Source organism: Acinonyx jubatus, chromosome D3 (genome assembly GCF_027475565.1).
Source record: "Acinonyx jubatus isolate Ajub_Pintada_27869175 chromosome D3, VMU_Ajub_asm_v1.0, whole genome shotgun sequence".
Classification (NCBI taxonomy): domain Eukaryota; kingdom Metazoa; phylum Chordata; class Mammalia; order Carnivora; family Felidae; genus Acinonyx; species Acinonyx jubatus.
The window spans coordinates 43,046,063-43,064,614 of NC_069392.1; the positions used below are offsets into that span (position 1 = coordinate 43,046,063).

Below are 18,552 nucleotides of genomic sequence, written 5' to 3' on the forward strand. Positions count from 1 at the left end.
TACCACAATACTCTAAGTATTTAAGATGCAACAAAGTAGGGGGCGCCTGGGTGGCTCAGTCAGTTTAGCATCCGACTTCGGCTCAGGCCATGATCTCATGGTTCGTGAGTTTGAGCCCTGCATCAGGCTCTGTTCTAACAGCTCAGAGCCTAGAGCCTGTTTCCGATTCTGTGTCTCCCTCTCTGTCTCTGCCGCTCCCTTGCTCACACTCTGTCTCTCTCTCTCTGTCTCTCAAAAATAAATAAACATTTAAAAAATGTTTTTTTAAAAAGATGCAACAAAGTAGAAAAATTAAAAATCAGGATCAGAGAAGAGAGAAACAAACTTGATATATAGCCTTATCTTTAAGCAGAGACACTCAACGAAACTCAGACCATTCTCTGACCTCTCAGTCCCTCCTACAAATATACCTGCTCCCTATTCCAGTGATGCCACAGTACAGTTCTAAGGGCCAGTGCTACTTTGCTTCAGATTCCTTTTCCATTCCCAAGATTTAAAAATCTCTATTCCTGCTCTATTTACTTCTCTTTAACACCCAGTGTCCTCTTTCCTAATCACCTTCAAAAGGAATACAGAAAAAGTATATAGAAATAAATATGTATTCAAATTTCACATAAAAAAAATTAAAGACTCAGCAAGAGTTACTGGGTAATTTTTAAAAACTATTTTTTTAAGTGTATTTATTTGAGAGAGAGTGCATGTGAGCAGGGGAGAGGCAGAAAGAGAAGGAGAGATAGCATCCCAAGCAGGTTCTGAACTGTCAGCACAGAGCCCGATACAGGGCTTACCTTATGAAGCGACTGAGCCACCCAGGTGCAACGATTCTATACATTCTATACATTATGCAAGTTTCACAAATGTAGCTATTATCTTTCCCCATACACTATTACAATACCATTCGTTATTATTCCCTTTGCTGTAACTTTTATCCCCTCCCATGAAGAGGAACAACATTTTTACTTTGATGGTTTAGTATTACAATGCTGGAGAGTGTGGCTCTGTAGCCAATCAGAAATCTGTCAAATCTTCCTTCAGTTGTTCTGATCATCGATTTTCCCCTTTTCTACGAACGCCCTAATAATCCAACACCACACAGACCACAAACACATACTACTCTCTCCTTGTATGTCACTAAAATATTATTTCTCTCCCTACACTCTATCAAAATATTATTTGATCATTATTTAAACTTAACTGTATCATTCACAATTCTCAAAATTCTTCAACATCTGAAAGAACAGAAAGAAAAAAGGCCAAAGGGCATCAAAATCAAAGTATCACAATCTGATTTGATGCATTTTTCTAATCTTACTACCTACAAAAATCTGATTCAGTAAAAACAAACAAACAAAAATTATTCATTATTCCCCACACAGATGTTAAGCTTTCTCATTGGCTATACTATGCCATCAATCACAGATGACCTCCTTTTGGCCATTTAAAAAAAATTTCAAGTCTTAATTTTTCCTCACCGATGAAAACAAACCCCTCTTCTGATCACTGCTTTACTAAATTATCACTTCTGAACTGCAAAGCTAATTTATAACTGAATTTAAATAATTAGTATTGACTTCCTGCTTTAGTAGTTACATAAATCTCTTGCTAACTTTTCATTTCTTTCAGGTTTTGCTCCTAACCTTGAAGGCAAAGGCATATCATATACCTCCGAGAGTAGAACCCTCCACAGAGCATTCATTCAGTCAGGTGTTAATTAATTCAAAGGAGATAAGGAAGGATAGAGGACAAAAGGATTAAGTTAGAAACTTCTCTGCAAAGAACCCAAATACATTACTTAAAGTTCAAAATATAACTTAGTTTTGGATAGGCTCCAGGCCTGGCAACATTGCTCACTGCTCTGGGAAGAATTTTTCCTGCTTTCTCTTCACACCTTTAGTAAAGAGTACCTCAGTTCAAGAAGGGAAATTGAAGTGTTTCTAAGTGTAAACCAGAGTCCAGGCTCCCCCTGAAGCATTAACAAGTTCCTTTCTAAACAGCTTATAATAAGTTAGATAAAATGAATTTCCTCACATGGTATCCATGAGGCAGATGGGGTACGGAATAGAGAGCATCATCATTCTTTCCCCTACCCCCAAACCAAAAAGGATAAAGAAAAAGAAAATATTTTTGCCAACCAAAAAAAAAATAAATAAATAAATAAATAAAAAAAATAAGGCTCTGTGAGCATCAATTTCTATGATAACTAAATAATTTAAATATCATTTTGATCTTTTGTAAAGGTCTTTAGCCATTCTTTCTTAACTGTCACAGATTATTACCATATCTAAGAGAAAATTTTTACCCAAAGGAAAAGCTATTTATTTCCTTAAAAACATTTGATTAAAATTTAAAAAGTAAAACTCTCATTGGGTCTAACTTATTCTATTTTCAAAAGGTCTTAAGTAGAACAAAACTTTATTTCCAGTCCCCAAATATTGTCATTTAAAGTTAATTAAAGCCAGAACACCAAATGACTTCTTTTCTATGTGCTTCTCTCCAGGAAACATAAACAGATAAAATCAGTATTAAAAAAAAAAAAAAAAAGATGTTTTCTCAAACACTTAAAAAGTGATTAAACTTCAATTATAACTCAATTTTTAAAAAGGAAAAAAAAGTGCTTGATGCAAAAACACAACACTAGCCAACACTAGCTGCCCTGTAAGTGTACAATAATGCAAAGCACCATACTAGGTGCCCAATAAATGTTTAATGTCCCAATCCAAAATCGAGAGCTGTGATCACAGCAGAACATCTTCAACATAACATGTATGTTTTTATCCTCTCTCCATACACTACATAAGAATGCTACAATGTTTTGGAGGAGTTTCTATAGTCTTAGATTATGTATAATCTGCATTTGAAAACAGCAAAAGAAAAATATTGATCTTGATGTTAGCAAAGGTCGGCCAACTGCTAAACTCAATTCCTTCTCTTGAGCTTATTTCAAAAATAATAAAATAACCCATAGCTCTGTCCCATCAAAGTGGTGGGGTGGGAGGAGGGGTAGGGCTGGGGTAGGAATCAATCTTCCCTAAGTTGCTACATGGCTTGATAGTTTTTCAAGAGCCAGAATTTGTTTAGAAGGTAATGACTCCACCTTGTTCCATAAACCAGCTTCCCTTAGTACTGTGGAAGCGCAGAGTGCGTATTTCCTGATTAACTTCTTTACTTTTTCTCTCAGAAATTAAGAAGTTCCCTTAAGATGAGGAATTAAGTCTTTTAAACCTAATCTTCTTATAATTTTACAAAAGCAATTACAAGAATCAGATGATGTAAAATGAGAACTTCTATGAGACTTATGTATATTAAATGAAATGTTTTTGCCCCATAGTATTCTATACTTTAGCTACTGATAGAACTATTTTTCTCAAGTTGTAAGAGCATTAATATAGTAAAATTGGAAAAGTACAAATTTCAAACAATAAATCAGTATCTAGCTATAGATACTCCACGTCCACACAGTTCATACTGCATTTAATTAAGTGACAGAAGGGGGTATGTGTGGCAATGGCAGATAAAATAAGGAATATCAAGAATCACCACAGTAAAGACCCCAAAAAGAAAAAAAAAAAAAAGAAAAGATAAGAAAACTCTACGTATCTTGCCTAGAATTAATTGGATAAATGAAATAACATGAACCCTTCAACCAAAGATAAGGGTAAGAATTTAACTGAAGCCAATAAAGATCTTTTAAAAAATCCAACATCTGTTGCTTATGTAAAAATCTACATGAAATGAATTGGCGATCTCAGTTCAGATATCCTGGAGGTCTTATTAATGTGAGTGTACAGTACTGAAGGTAACATGTATAGGAAAAAAATAGATTCCATTTCAGATATAGGTAAACGGCAATTACATTAAATTACTAATTTCACAAGATATCTGAAATGGTTCAAAATGATTAAAACTTTGCAATTTCCAGAAACTATTAAATAATACCCATCATGTCTCAAATACACATACACTAAAATACATATACTAAAATGTACTTGCTTTGTGGGATTTTTTTTTTTTTTAAGTATACAACAAATTCTGAGATCTTAACCTTTAAAATTTTTTTTTTAATTTTATAAAGAAAAATTCTCATGATAGCAAAAAGAAGGTAAATAAAAATTGCAAAACCATCTATTTGGTATAATATATATCACTATCAGTCCTCAAATAAAAACTTGTGCCAAGCTATTATGAATATTAAAAAGGCTTATCAACAGTTAATAATAATCACTAAAGAAAAATTTTTAAATACTCAAATTGAATAGCATTATTTGTTAGAAGAGATGAGGTATAATAACTACTTTAAATATGTACCTTAAATTAAAAAAAATCCCACAACACAAGCCAGCCAGAATAAAGTTAGCTGGTTTTATGTTCGGCTTTGTTTTAAAATAAGCCAGTATACATACTACCAGGGTTTTGTATACATTATTATTTCCTAAAAAATTTGTCAATGACTTAAATTTGGCAATTCATGTCTTTAAGATGCTGACCTAATTATCTGCATTTTAGAAGTCATGAATTTCACTTACCACATATTTTACAGCACTTATAAATTGGTTGTGGAAGAGCAGATGCTGTGTTTCATCTTCTGGATTTGAAGCTGTGTAGAGCATGCCACAAACATTACAGGAAACTGCTCCAAATCTTTTTTGTCCTGCATCCTATTTATAAAAAACAAACAAAAGGTTTTTCCCTCCCAAAGGAGTAATTCAGTTTCTAAAGCTATAACGGGAACATCAAGTGAGAAGTATTTAATCTACAATGAATAATGTTCAGTGTTGATTAACAAGATGTTAAATTGTGAAATCTAATGTGTAATTTTATTAAGTCCTTAATTTTAGTAATCTGACCACTCACTCCACAGCATTTAATAGCAACTAAGAAGAACTGAGAAATATCTTTTAACACTACAATCTTAGTCCTAAAGCCCTCAACAGGAAATACTCTATAAATTAGAGAATGAAGATGTATTTTTATATCTGCAATAATTACACTGTTAAAGCTTAGTCTGTGTTTCAGACTCCTTTTTTAATGTCTTAAAAGTATGTTCTCTTTAATGGTTTTATTCTAGTTTATAAATATTAAAAAGAATATTTTGATGTTACCAAAAACTCATGAGAAAAGGTAATATTAATTTTTCTATTAAAACAGTTAATTATTAAAAATTATTAACAGTAATTTATAATTTTTTTTCATATTAACTAAGTACAAGTACAATCATCCATTCTCCAGTAATTCACTTGTGCTATAGAACCATAACTGTTTACAAAATGTTTTCTTTCTTGTCCTTATTCAACAAGAAATTTTCAGCAATATGATCTAAATTTAAGAATAATAAACTAATAATCCCTTTACTCTTTCTTTTCTAAAACGGTACAATTTGAATTACTAAAAAAAAAAAAAAAAAAAAAATCTAAGGTAACAGCATCTCTAGTGTCTTAGAACTAGGATCAAGTAGGGGTATCTTGGTGGCTCAGCTGCATGACTGTACGACTCTCGATTTCAGCACAGGTTGTGATCCCAGCGTCATGGGATCAAGCCCTGTGTGGGGGCTCCGTAGTAAGTGTGGAGCCTGCTTAGGATTCTCTCTCTTCTGCCTCTGCCCCTCTCCCCTGCTCACTCTCTCTCTCTCTCTACAAAAATAAATAAGTAAATAAATCTTTAAAAAAAAATTTTTTTATAACTGTGGCAAAAAATATATATATAACAATATTTGCCATCTTAATTTATTTTTTTAATCTGAGAGAGAGGGGAATACACAAATGAGGGACAGGAGCAGAGAGGGACAGAAAGAATCTCAAGCAGGCTCCACGCTCAGCACAGAGCCCAATGAGGGGCCCAATCCCACGTTGTCCCACCTGAAATCAAGGGTCAGACACTCAACCAGCTGAGCCACCTAGGCATCCCTACTATCTTAATGACTTTTAAGTGTACAGCTCAGTAGTTTTACTATATTCACATTGTTCTGTAACCAATCTTCAAAAGTCTTTTCATCTTGCAAAACTGAAACTCTAAACCAATTAAACAACTGGTCCCCAATCTACCTTCCTTCCCAGCTCCTAGAAACCACCATTGTACTTTCTGTCTGAGTGTGAGTACTCTAGACACTCACAGCAGTGAAATCTTACAGTATTTGTCTTTCTGTGACTAACTTATTTCACTTAGCTTAATGTCCTCAAGGTTCAACCATGTTGTAGCATGTCAGAATTTCTTTTTTTAAGGCTGAATCATATTCCATTGTATGTATACACATTTTGTTCATCCATTCATCCTTGATGGACACTTAGGTTGCTTTCACCCTTTGGCTATTATGAATGATATACCAGTGTACAAATATCTCTGCAACCAAGCAGTTTTCATAGTATTGAGCAAACTTTTCTTCCTTGGTTTCCTAATTGGTAAATGGGAGATAATACTAGTACCTACCTCATACTTTAAAAACTGAGGCCTAACTAAGTTAATATGAGTGGAGTACATGGAACAATGTATTAGCTGCTATCCTGACCATTAACATCATCATCCTCATCAACTCTAGACCAGAACTGAATAGAAATGCAATCCACAAATTTTAAATTTTCCAGTAGCCATGTTAAAGAATGCAAAAACAGGTGAAATTAATGTTAGTATTTTATTCAACAAAACATATCCCAAATACTTTAACTTCAACATGTACTAAATAGAAAAAAAAACTTATCAGTGAAATACTTTACATTCCCTTTTTTATACTAGTCTTTAAAATGCAGTAACTATGTTTACACTTACAACATATCTCAATTCTAATGAGCCACATTTCAAATACTCAACAGTACATGTGGCTACCATATTGGACAGTGCTGCTCTATATTCTACTAGTCTAATCCTGTTTCACTACCATACTGATTTAACAACAGAAACATTATTAACTGTAATGAAACTTTCCCGATTAACCTTTCTCAAAAATTTGCAGACAATTCTTACAAAGTTATTCTCCTATATTAAAGTTAGAATCAATAGTCAACTCCACCAAATCCTACTGATAATGTTGACTGGAAGTACATTAAATTTTCCTATTATTTTGGGTTCCTTCATTTTTTTTTATAGTGTGCTCGCTTACTCAAATTAGGTTTTTTCATCAATCAAAATATCTCTTTTTCAACTTGTCACCAAACTGTATTTAAATTCTATTTCAAATTAACTACTGGTTTATCTTCCTGTAAAACACAGTTTAAAAATTATAATATACACTAAAATACAAATATTTAAAATCATTTTATGTATTAAGCTCCATGTTATTTTAATATTTAAACCAACTACTAAAACAAAGTACATCAAACGACATATTAAAGAAACTAACAGATCTGGGGCTCCTGAGTGGCTCAGTCCGTTAACATCCGACTTTGGCTTAGGTCATGATCTCACGGTTTGTGGGTCTGAGTCCTGCATCAGGCTTTGTGCTGACAGCTTAGAACCTGGAGCCTGCTTCAGATTCTATGTCTCTCTCTCTCTCTCTCTCTCTCTCAAAAATAAAAATTTTTTTAAAAAAGTAACAAATTTAATATAAAGTATCAATCTGTTGTAAATAAGAGTATGGATATTTGAGTTTTTATTTGTGATAGGAGGAACTCACTACTGGGGTTCAAGTTGGGGGATTTCTAATGATACCAGGAATATTTCCATAATGACGATTTATGGTGACAAGACTCTTTGAAAAAAAAGCAATGAATTTATTCTTTAACAATGTGCATAAGAAAGGTGATTATAACAACACTTCACCAAAAAGGTCAAGTTGGATACTTACTATGATCAACTGTTTTTCATCAACTTTCTCTGCTTCTTTTAGTTTCAAGTCCTTTGGAATTGTTATCTCCAAATGGGAATTACACTTAGGCCAAGAATGATTTGGTGGTGTCTCCCTTTTAAAAAAAAAAAAAAAAAAATCACACTATTAAATGTTATAGAGCTATTATCACTTCAAAGCACTAAAAATAAAAAAAAAAAACTTTCTCTATACGACACTCACAAATCTCAATTCCAAGGGGGGTATAAATAACATTTTAAAAATCAAGGGGAGAACACCCAAGAAAATTACTGATTTTCAACAAATAAACAAAAAACTGCTGTACTATAGTTTGAGTAAGTTTCAAGTTTTTCATAGTTTTAGCCATCTGAGTCAGTACAATTTGTCCTAAATACTGTTTTTTAGTAACCTGTAAAGCAAAGTAAGTCAGATGTAATTTAATTTTGACATTAAAGACAGAACCAAGTGCTTCTAAAACACTGAAAACACTTTTACATGTTGATAATACCAGTACTTCAAAGGGTTTGCAGAAAAGTGCATTCTCAAAATACTGTTGCTGGAAGTATAAAAAGACACACATCGGACAAAAATATGGCAATGCAGGATAATTCCCATAGCTATTAATTTATCCTAGATATAGTAATACAAACGGGCAAAGATGCACATGTTTATTAAAGAACTTTTTTGGACAGAAATAAGAAACAGCCAAAATGTCTATGAAGTGGAGAACTGTTAAATAAACAATGGAATATCCACACAATGAAATTTAATGCAGATTTAAAAGAATGAGGTAATTAAGGTAGAAAAGATGCCCATATTACCCTAAGGTGGGGAAAAAACTATAAAACGTATGTATAGGCACAGAAAAAGTAAAATGAAATGAAAACTTATGAAAATCATTTTCTTTCTATGTGAAAAACCAGATTATTAGCACAACTTTTTAAGGAAAAATATCCCAAACTCAAAAGTTGGAAGTATAAAATCCTAAAGTTCAGTTAAAAACAAGACAACAGGTCCAAAATGTAGTTGCTTATACTAAGCCCCACATTACCAAATCAAGACTTAGTTTTGGCTCTTCTAGAAATGGAATCTTTAACCAGTCAATCAGGAATCATTTAATCAGCACTAGTTAGATAATTTGCCCTAATGATAATCTGCCATTCCCCCTAAAGGAAAGTAACTTTGCAATAATCAACCCATTTTTTCCACCAGTTATAACTTTCCTTAATCCCACTCCTTTCTGCCTATAAGTCTTTCATGTTACAGCTCCTTGCAGCTCCTTTCTATCTGCCACACTGAATGCTGCCCAATTTGAATTGATTTTCAAATAAACAAAAACTGTAAAAGCCTCAGTTTATCTTTCAATTTTCCTATATTCACTCTTGTATTAAACTAATGTCTTACCTGTTATCATTGGTCTTAGATGTTTGGTTACTGAGTATAGTGTGTTGTTTGGGAGTTGAACCTGTAATTTAATCAAGAAGATGAGTTAAACCTTAAGCTTTGTACTAGCTCTCCATCTAATAGTTGCAAATCATTACTAAGAAAAAAGAGAACAATACATGAAATGTTTTATTTTTTTAAGTTTATTTACTTATTTTGAGAGAGAGAGAGAGCATGTGAAAGGAGATAGGCAAAGAGTGAGAGAGGGAAAGAGAGAATCCCAAGCAGGCTCCATGCTGTCAGCCCATGTTGGGGCTCAATCTCACACACCGTGAGATCGTTACCTGAGCAGAAATCAAGAGTCGTACGTTTAACCAGCTGAGCCACCCAGGCAACTCTAAATGTTTTCTTTTTAATAAAACCATTTGATAAAATTAGGCCCCCTTCCTAGAAATTACTCTTCAGAAGTAGAAAAGTTCTACAGAGTCACAAAGAAATCCAATGGTAGATTAACAGTTTGCCTCTAGTTTCACCAATTACTAGCACTAAACAACATAGGAAATTGTATAAATGCCCATATAATTATATAATCTCTACATGGAAATAAATGGGAACACCTCTTCGTTTAAAAAAACCCTGAAGTCTCACAAGAAACAGTAAGTGTTGGCAAGAATGTGGAGAAAAAGAAACCCTCGTGCATGACAGGTGGGAATACAAATTGGTGTAGCTACCGTAAAAAACAGTATGGAGGTTCCTCAAAAAATAAAAAATAGAATTACCATATGATCCAGTCATTCCACTACTAGGTATTTACCAAAGAATACAAAATGCTAATTTAAAAAGATGTTTATTGCAGAATTATCTATAATAGCCTAATTATGGAAGCAACTCAAGTGTCCATTGATGGATGAATGGATTAAAAATGTGGCATATATACAATGGAATATTACTCAGCCATCAAAAAGAATGAAATCTTGCCATTTGCAACATGGATGGAGCTAGAGAGTACAATGCTAAGTGAAATAAGTCAGTCAGAGAAAGACAAATAGAGTACTATATGATCTCACTCATGTGAAAGAATTTAAGAAACAAAACAAAGGAAAAAAGAAACAAATACTCTTAAATATAGAGAACTGGTGGTTACCAGAAGGGAGATGAGTGAGGGATGGATGAAATAGGTGAAGGAGATTAAGAGTATACTTATCATGAGCACTGAGTAATGTACAGAATTGTTGAATCATTGTATTATACACCTGAAACTAATATAAAACTGTATATTATTACTGTAATTTTTAAAATTATAGTTTCTGAAGTTTTAATATTAATAAATAACGCAGTAATTCATTTTATTTTCTAAAAAATAACTGCATTTCTCATATTTATATTGTGCTTTCCCTTCCTCCACGAAAAGTTTAAATAATACGTAATAGAAGAAATTATCTGACTTCAGTATACCACTCTAAGTATTTCCTTTAGCAGAGAGAAACAAGAATGAGGAATTTGGAATTTCTTTCCATATGCCCTTGTGCTTCATCTGATAATGGTGAGCAAATCTTCACCCAACAGCTCAAATAATGTACTGTCAAGGATGTTTTCAAGGTTACGAACAAAATCTTTGTATGGTATAACTGCACAAATTGCAGAATCTATTTAATTTTTTATTTTTTAAGTAAGCTCTACCAACTGAGCCAGTCAGGCACCCCTGCAGCATTTGTTAAATCCTTTCAAAAACAAAATCACTAAGATGGAAAACTGAGTAACTCAGGATTGAAGATAAGAATCTAAAGTGGAAAAGCACAAATAATCAGCTGTATTTGAGAAATAAGCTTCTACCACTAACTTAGGCAATTCATTAAGACATACTTCTCCAGAAAGTTACAAACAAAATAAAAGATTTAAGATAAAGACCTTCTGGTAGCAAGTCAAAGAGTCATATTTAAGTACTTTGTTTTTTCTTTATTTTAGAGAGAGAGCATGAGCAAGGGAGAGGGGCAGATACAGCAGGGAGAGAGAGAATCTCAAGCAGGCTTCACACTCAGCGCAGAGCCCAATGCAGAGTTCAATCCCATGACCCTAAGATCATGACCTAAGCCAAAACCAAGAGTTGGACACTCAACTGACTGAGCCACCCAGGTGCCCCCATACTTAAGTACTTTAAACAAGGTAAGAAAGAGAAGCAATTCTGCCCCGAAGAATGGTGATAAAGATTTTTTTTTTTAATTTTTTTTTTCAACGTTTATTTATTTTTGGGACAGAGAGAGACAGAGCATGAACGTGGGAGGGGCAGAGAGAGAGGGAGACACAGAATCGGAAACAGGCTCCACACTCTGAGCCATCAGCCCAGAGCCTGACGCGGGGCTCGAACTCACAGACCGCGAGATCGTGACCTGGCTGAAGTTGGACGCTTAACCGACTGCGCCACCCAGGCGCCCCAAAGATTTTTAAAAAACAAAAAAAGAATGGTGATAATTACACATTTGAAAAACATATGCAATATGGTTCAGAAGGATTTAACTGGCCTATTTGGTAGTCAATATTGTTTCCTATCATACTGACAAAAATATCTCTGAACACTGAAAAAACCAAATGATAGTTTCAAAGTTTTACCTGGAAATTTATTCTCTCCTGTATCAACTTTTGCTTGATTGAGTGAAGCTGAAACAGTAGAGGTATTTCCCACGGGATTGTTTTGAAGCTTGGATTCCAAACACAGACTGAAATTCTGAACATACAACATTCAAATTGTTACTATTTGATTTCATATCAATGTTTGGGACTCATCCCAAGACACTTTCAGTGAATGCATACTAAGAAAATTTAAGATAATACTTCATAGTTGGGGTAATTCACACTGATATGCTTTAAGAGTCTCTTCATGATCTCTCCCACAACTACCCTCTCCGCATCAGCTCCCATTATTCCCCTTCATGCTACACTGAAGAACTTGCAAATCCCACAGATATATTTTGGTTCTATACTTTTTCTGTTTCATCCATCTAAACCTGCACTGTCCAATAGAGTAGCCACTACCTCACCTGACTATTGAGCACCTAAAATGTAGTTAGTATGACTGATTTGAGATTATACTGTCAATATAAAGCACAGATTTTTAAGACTTATTACAAAAAAGTAAAATAGGTCTCCTTTTAAAATTATATGCTGAAATGAAAGTATTTCTATATGACAGGTTAAATAAAATATTTTAATCTTACCAATTTATCATTCTTTTTTAACGTGGCTACCAGAAAATTTTAAATCATGTGGTTCACATTACACTTCTACTGGATAATGCTAATCTAGAACCTCTCCCCCTGTATAAATTCAACCCATTACTTAAATATTAACCTCTTCTATGAAGCTTTGCCAAGTTTCTCCATGCCCTTTTCCCAAGTTTGGAATAATTTTCCATCTTCTTCACCTCTACCTCTTTCATGTCCTTATTACTATTTTCAATTGGTTGTTTTTGATTCATCTTCTATAACTTTTTTTTAAATGTTTATTTATTTTTGAGACAGAGAGACAGAGCATGAACAGGGGAGGGTCAGAGACAGAGGGAGACACAGAATCTGAAACAGGCTCCAGGCTCTGAGCTGTCAGCACAGAGCCCGACACGGGGCTCGAACTCATGTACTGCAAGATCACGACCTGAGCCGAAGTCGGACGCTTAACCGACTGAGCCACCCAGGCACCCCAAGCTTCTATAACTCTTAAGAGCAAAGATATTCTATTCATTTTTGTATTCCCAAAATCTCCTAAATCAGAACACTATCAAAGGTGATAATAACTACCAAAAGAAAATAATATTCCAAGCTCTATCAACATTGGCTGTTATCTGTATTGTGATTATTACACTCAACTATGTAACATTATTTTGAATATTTTTGAAAAAGTGAACAAGTTTCATCACTGACAAAGCAGAAAAATTAAAAACAAGAGCAATGACTAATCTCCATTAAATAGGAAGAAATTTAGGAAGTTACTGGCTTAAAAAAAGAATCACAAAATAATTGGGCTTTAAAATTCATAAAGTTCAAATAATTTAAATTCAGCCCAAAGAATTCAGAGAAGCCCTATCAAACATCATCATTTCTCAGTACTGCTGAAACTGACATCAAAATTACAAGCAGCCATAGAAAAAGATTTCATATGATACAGGGTTTGTTTTTATATTCTCCTTCCTCCCCAAGCATAAAATGGCTAGATTCTGAAACCAGACAATCTCAGTTTAAATCCTAGCTCTACCACTTAAATGTCACTCAGGTAAAAGTTACTTAAATTCCTAAGTCTCATTCCCCTCACCTGTAATATGTAGATAATAATAGAAACCATAGCGTAGACTATAGTGATAATTTTATGAAGCTCTCCTCTGACTAACAAAGAGGCAGTGTTAACCAAAGGCTATTATGTCATTAACCAAAAGCTGCTGTGATGGTTGAACAAAGCTGCCACAATTCTTAGTGCTTATGAATAAAGAGAAATCTCTTAAGTGACTGCTACAATGTAAATTCTTTAAAGGCAGAACACATTTGTCTTCTGGAGCCTAGCACAAAATCTTGGACACAGCAGGCACTCAACTATGTCATGAACTAACATGATTACTACATTCCTGATCACTCTGTGAAAGTGATTGCATCAATGGTATTGGTGAAAAGAAGAGAAACAACCTAAAAGTGCTTTCAACTTGCACAAAATCAAGTTAGCAAAAAACAAACAAAACAAAAACAAAAACCACACACACATATACACAAACTATGCTAGCATTTATGTAAACATTTAAAACACAAACAGTGCTAAGTATTCTTTATGGATATACATAAATAGTGAAATCATAAAAACAAAAAAGGAAAGATCCACACCAACTTCACAAACTCATTTTAACTCTGGGAAGAGAGGTGAATGGAAAGAAGAGGGAGAGAAGGTCTTTTCCTGTATCTGTAACATACTTTTCTTATTTTAAAAGACCTGAATTCAATAAAATGTTGGGTTTTTTTTTTTTTTCAAATTTGGGTGGTAAACAAGAGTACAATGTTAACTTTCTATAGTATTCTGAATGTTTGAAATAGTCAAGAATTTATAAACGTAAATAAAATTTTTAACACAAGTTTCATAGGACAGTTTCTCATAACGCACCTTGAGAGGAACTGTATAAATCCAAAGCACATTCCAATAAAAACAGTATTACAGGTCAAAATAATGTGGTCCAAGTAAGCATCTCTATTCTAGTACTCCAAAGGATTACATTTCTTATTCTTCGATATAACTGTCCACAAACTGAGGGTTTCTTTTTAATTTCATTTTAATTGACACACAATGTTAACATTAATGTCAGGTATACACACAGTGATTCAACACCTCTCTATACATTATGCTATGCTCACCACAGTGTAACTACCATCTATCATCATACAACACTATTACAATACCAGTAACTATATATTCCCTATATTGTACCTTTTATTCTCATGACTTATCCCACAAACTGAGTTTTGACAGGCACTTATGCAGCAAGGAGTTAGAAGATAAACTCCTGAAGATATATACTCCAGGAGAAGATACACCTGGACTATAGCTATCAATTTGCTGACAAAACATACCCTGAAAAGAAAGCCACTCCATCTCCGATGTAAACCACCCTTGTTACACTACCAGTCACTACTTACTTCTAATTACTGTCACTATTTGAATAATTATCTTCTAATTGATGCTTTCATTCCCATTTGTTCAGAAAATAAAATCTAAGAGTACCATATGGTATCTGTTCCCTTTTTAATTTGATTTGTAGTCCACGAGAATAGACAATGATCTATTTTCATGGCTTCTGGCAAGAAGCCCAGATTCCTCATTCATTCAACTTTGCTCCTACAACAAAATGCCTCCAAAAGGAACTTTAAATCATTCCTAAAACTTAGGATGACTTGACTTTTCCCTCTACTCATGATGACTTTTTTCTCAAGTGCTCTAATGTTCAAAGTATGCAATTGTAGAAAAAATGCTGGGCTGAGAAGAACACCTAAAAATTGAATCTCCTATTTGTGTCCCCAAACATGTGACCTAAATTACATTCCTCCGCTGCTCTAAGTTTTCTCATCACAAAACAATTGAAACAAATTAGTGAAGTTTTTCACATATGTATCATAAAGCTCCATTTTTTTATACATAAAAAATTTCTTATAGGTTTATATATTGGTATTTTACCTATGATTTAATTTGGCGGGAAAAATCAGCTCAGCTGCTTTTATAGTTTCAAACTACTTCCTCAGATAATCATTAAAGTTTCTTCTAGCTATTAGATTGTTTTTCCTTTTTTTCAAGATTGTTTTTCAACTTACCATTTTTAAAACTCTTCACCACTACAATCTTACTCTAAAACTGAAGACTGAATTATTTACATCTTTCAGACATTTTATTTGCCCAACTGTTCAAAATGGTCACACAAGTCAAACTGAAAGACTCCCTACTACCAGAAATAAATGTTTAATTTTTAAATTTTATCAGGTGGAAAAAAGGGGCTGATTTGTGCCAGCTGAAATTAATTTTAACAATTTGGTCAGAATAAGGCCCAACTTTAATTTCTATATTTTAGTCACTATGAAACATAGTTTCTGTAGTTGCAATTAATAGAAAAAGCAAATCGGTGTGTTAAATGAAAAAGAAAAGCTAAGGGGTATGGGAAAGGGCAAAATGAGTAAAGGGCAGTGGGAGATACAGGTTTCCAATTATGGAATGAAGAAGTCATGGGAATAAAAAGTAGAGCATAGGGAATATAATCAACAATATTATAATAGCATTGCATGGTAACAGGTGATAACTAAACTTGTGGTGAGCAAAGCAGAACATAAAGAGATACTGAATCACTATGTTGTACACCAGAAACAAATATAACATGGTGTGTCAATTATACTCAAAAAAATACAAAAAAAAAAAAAAAAGCCAGAATTCAACAGGTTTATGCTTCACATAAAATAAAAATGAAAAGTGAAAATAAGAAAGCAATGAGAAGCATTTACACGAATGTGAGACCTCTAAAGGAGTCGAGTTAGTCGTCTCACTCACTACGAGACTGAGTTAAAATTGAATAGGCTACCTTAACAAATGATTCCTGTCTTTTACAACTTGATTCTTAAGCTAAAATACATTGTAAAACTTATTTAATAAGAAGGTACTCCTGCAACTCTACTGTTCATAATAAAAATAAATTACCTTATCTGGTGTTGATTCAAAAGAATCTTTCATCTGGTTATCCAACGGTGGGTCAGGAGGTGGTTTTATCTGATTATCCAAATGACAATTTTCAGAAGCCCTTTTTGTAGTTTTATTAATTTCAACTGTAACATCATTAACTTTAACTTCTTCAGAATTAATTTCTTTAGTTTCTTCCTGCTGGCAACCTATATTTTTGTCATCATGTGGTTTTGTCCCTAAAACTGTACTCTGAGTTGCTGGATGATGCATTTCTAAGGCTGGTAGTGAAAAACTGGTTCGTATTAAGCCCAATTTAGGGGAAACTTGAGAGTCCAACTTATTTTGCTGCACAGAGTTAAATTTTGAGAGTTTAATTTTAGTCCAGTTGGAGTTCTTTTTAGTTGAGCTGTTTATTCCATTTAATATACATTTCACAGGCTTTGTTTTTCTACTGGGAAAGAAACGATTGCATTGAACATCCTGATTTGTTTCCTTCTGATGAAGTATTTGTCTTTCATTATTAGTCTCTTCCAAGTTTATTTCTGTAGGCTTCTCCTCCTTTACACTTTCCATTTGTAAAGATTCCTTTTTTACCTCTACAGTATCTGACTCAATTTCACCAGCAATTTCTTCACAGAGCTGGAGAATACTACCCCGTTTGCTCTTTCCCGCTTGCTCCAGCTCATTATCTACACTTTGTTCAGGCACTGATGGCTGTGGACTTTTTTGGGATTTTGCACTAGTATTCACTTGCGTATGAACTGACTTCTTCATCTCATTCTTTTTAGAGACTGCTGAAGTAACCATTTTTGATCTTTTTATCTCAGAAGTTACAGGCACAGATTTTGTTTCCTCTTTTCTAGTATTCTTCTGAAGACCCTTTTCAGATCCTTTTATGCACTGAGAATTACAAGTGTAAGCTGTCTGATGCTCTACTTTGCGTTTTTTTCCTTTGGGGGAATTTATTACTTCATTAATTACTAGATTTTCATCCTCTTTAGTGTCAGACTTTATTTCCGGTACTTTTCTTTTCACATGTTTTTGACTTGTTTTAACTTTATTAGATTTACTTTGAGTATTGTTACAGTGCTCTTTTCTTGGTGGCAAACTCTGTTTAGCTGCTTGAACTTGACCCTGAATTTCTCTATTACGCAGAGACCTTGTTGAAACTTCTGTTAACTGTTGAAGTCTCTGTGACCTCCGGTTAAACTGTTCATTTGATTTAGGAGTTCCATGCACTGACTTTTTCTGAGGTAATTTTTTCTTTTTTGTAGATTCTTGTTGTGAATGTCCCTTCACAGTCACCATATTTTTATTAATGGACTTGCTAGCTTTTTTATCATTGGATGCTGCTTTTGCTGACCTTGTACTCATGCATGTTCCTAATTCAGATTGATTTATTTTACTCTCACTAGAAGATTTAACCAGTGATTTGATAGTTTCCTTTGGGCCTGATTTTTTTGCCAGATTCGTTTGAGAACCTTGAATTTGTGTTTCTAAATTCTTATCTTCACGTTTTTTAATAACACTGGAGGAATTTTCTTTTGATTTCTCCTGAATGGACATCATTCCTGAGTAAGGTCCTCCTTTTCTCAGTAGTATTTGAGAGGATGTTTGTGTCCTGGTAGGTGTGAATGCTGAATGTCTAGTATTATTCTGAGAAGGTCTTAAAAATCAACTTTGAGGCTGATGTACATTTTCAACAAAAATACTAGTTTGCTTCAAATAAGGTTTCAGTCATCCCTAGGACATGAGAAAAGCTGGTATGAAGGCTAAAAGATATTTGCTTTACTTTTGGGCAAGGCAATAGAAATCTGAGGAAAATTTAATTCTAATTTGATATTTTTAAAATTTTTTATGAAAAAAACTTAATTCAGGTTCAAACTGTTTTGTTAATTTTTCAGTTAATTATGGTTTTCAGGCCTAGCCCTATTACTGGAGGAGTTATTTATCACTGACCTGTTTTGACAAAGATTTTGAAAACTTTTTTCTTCTGAAGTCTACAGTTACTGGACTTCGATTCATTTGAAACATGTCTTACAGCTAGTAGGTTTCTCTCCTTGTTTGCTGAGACTGTTAGTTTAAAGTTCTTATCTAACCTTTTTAGTTTAATAAAATACTCTATTAATATAGATTTCCTTTTGTGCTGCCATTTCTGAAAAATTAAAAAAAAAATAAAATTAAATTTTGTACAATCCAAGAAATATGGCAATGCT

General features: G+C 33.6%; 1 protein-coding gene across 4 annotated transcripts in view; it reads right to left on the minus strand.

Annotated features, from left to right (window-relative positions):
• The window catches only part of ESCO1 (establishment of sister chromatid cohesion N-acetyltransferase 1), a 73,515-nt gene that overhangs the window by 20,262 nt on the left and 34,701 nt on the right, over positions 1–18,552 (minus strand). For all 4 annotated transcript variants that reach the window (XR_001429447.3, XM_015066577.3, XM_015066576.3 and 1 more), the window contains 5 exons: positions 16,355–18,491; positions 11,762–11,876; positions 9,176–9,236; positions 7,772–7,886; positions 4,524–4,655 (listed from right to left, as the gene is read on the minus strand). Coding sequence is in view for 3 of the 4 variants with exons in the window: in XM_015066577.3 (XP_014922063.1) it covers positions 4,524–4,655; positions 7,772–7,886; positions 9,176–9,236; positions 11,762–11,876; positions 16,355–17,905 (1,974 nt within the window). In the remaining variant the exon portion in view is untranslated. The remainder of the gene's footprint in view (positions 1–4,523; positions 4,656–7,771; positions 7,887–9,175; positions 9,237–11,761; positions 11,877–16,354; positions 18,492–18,552) is intronic.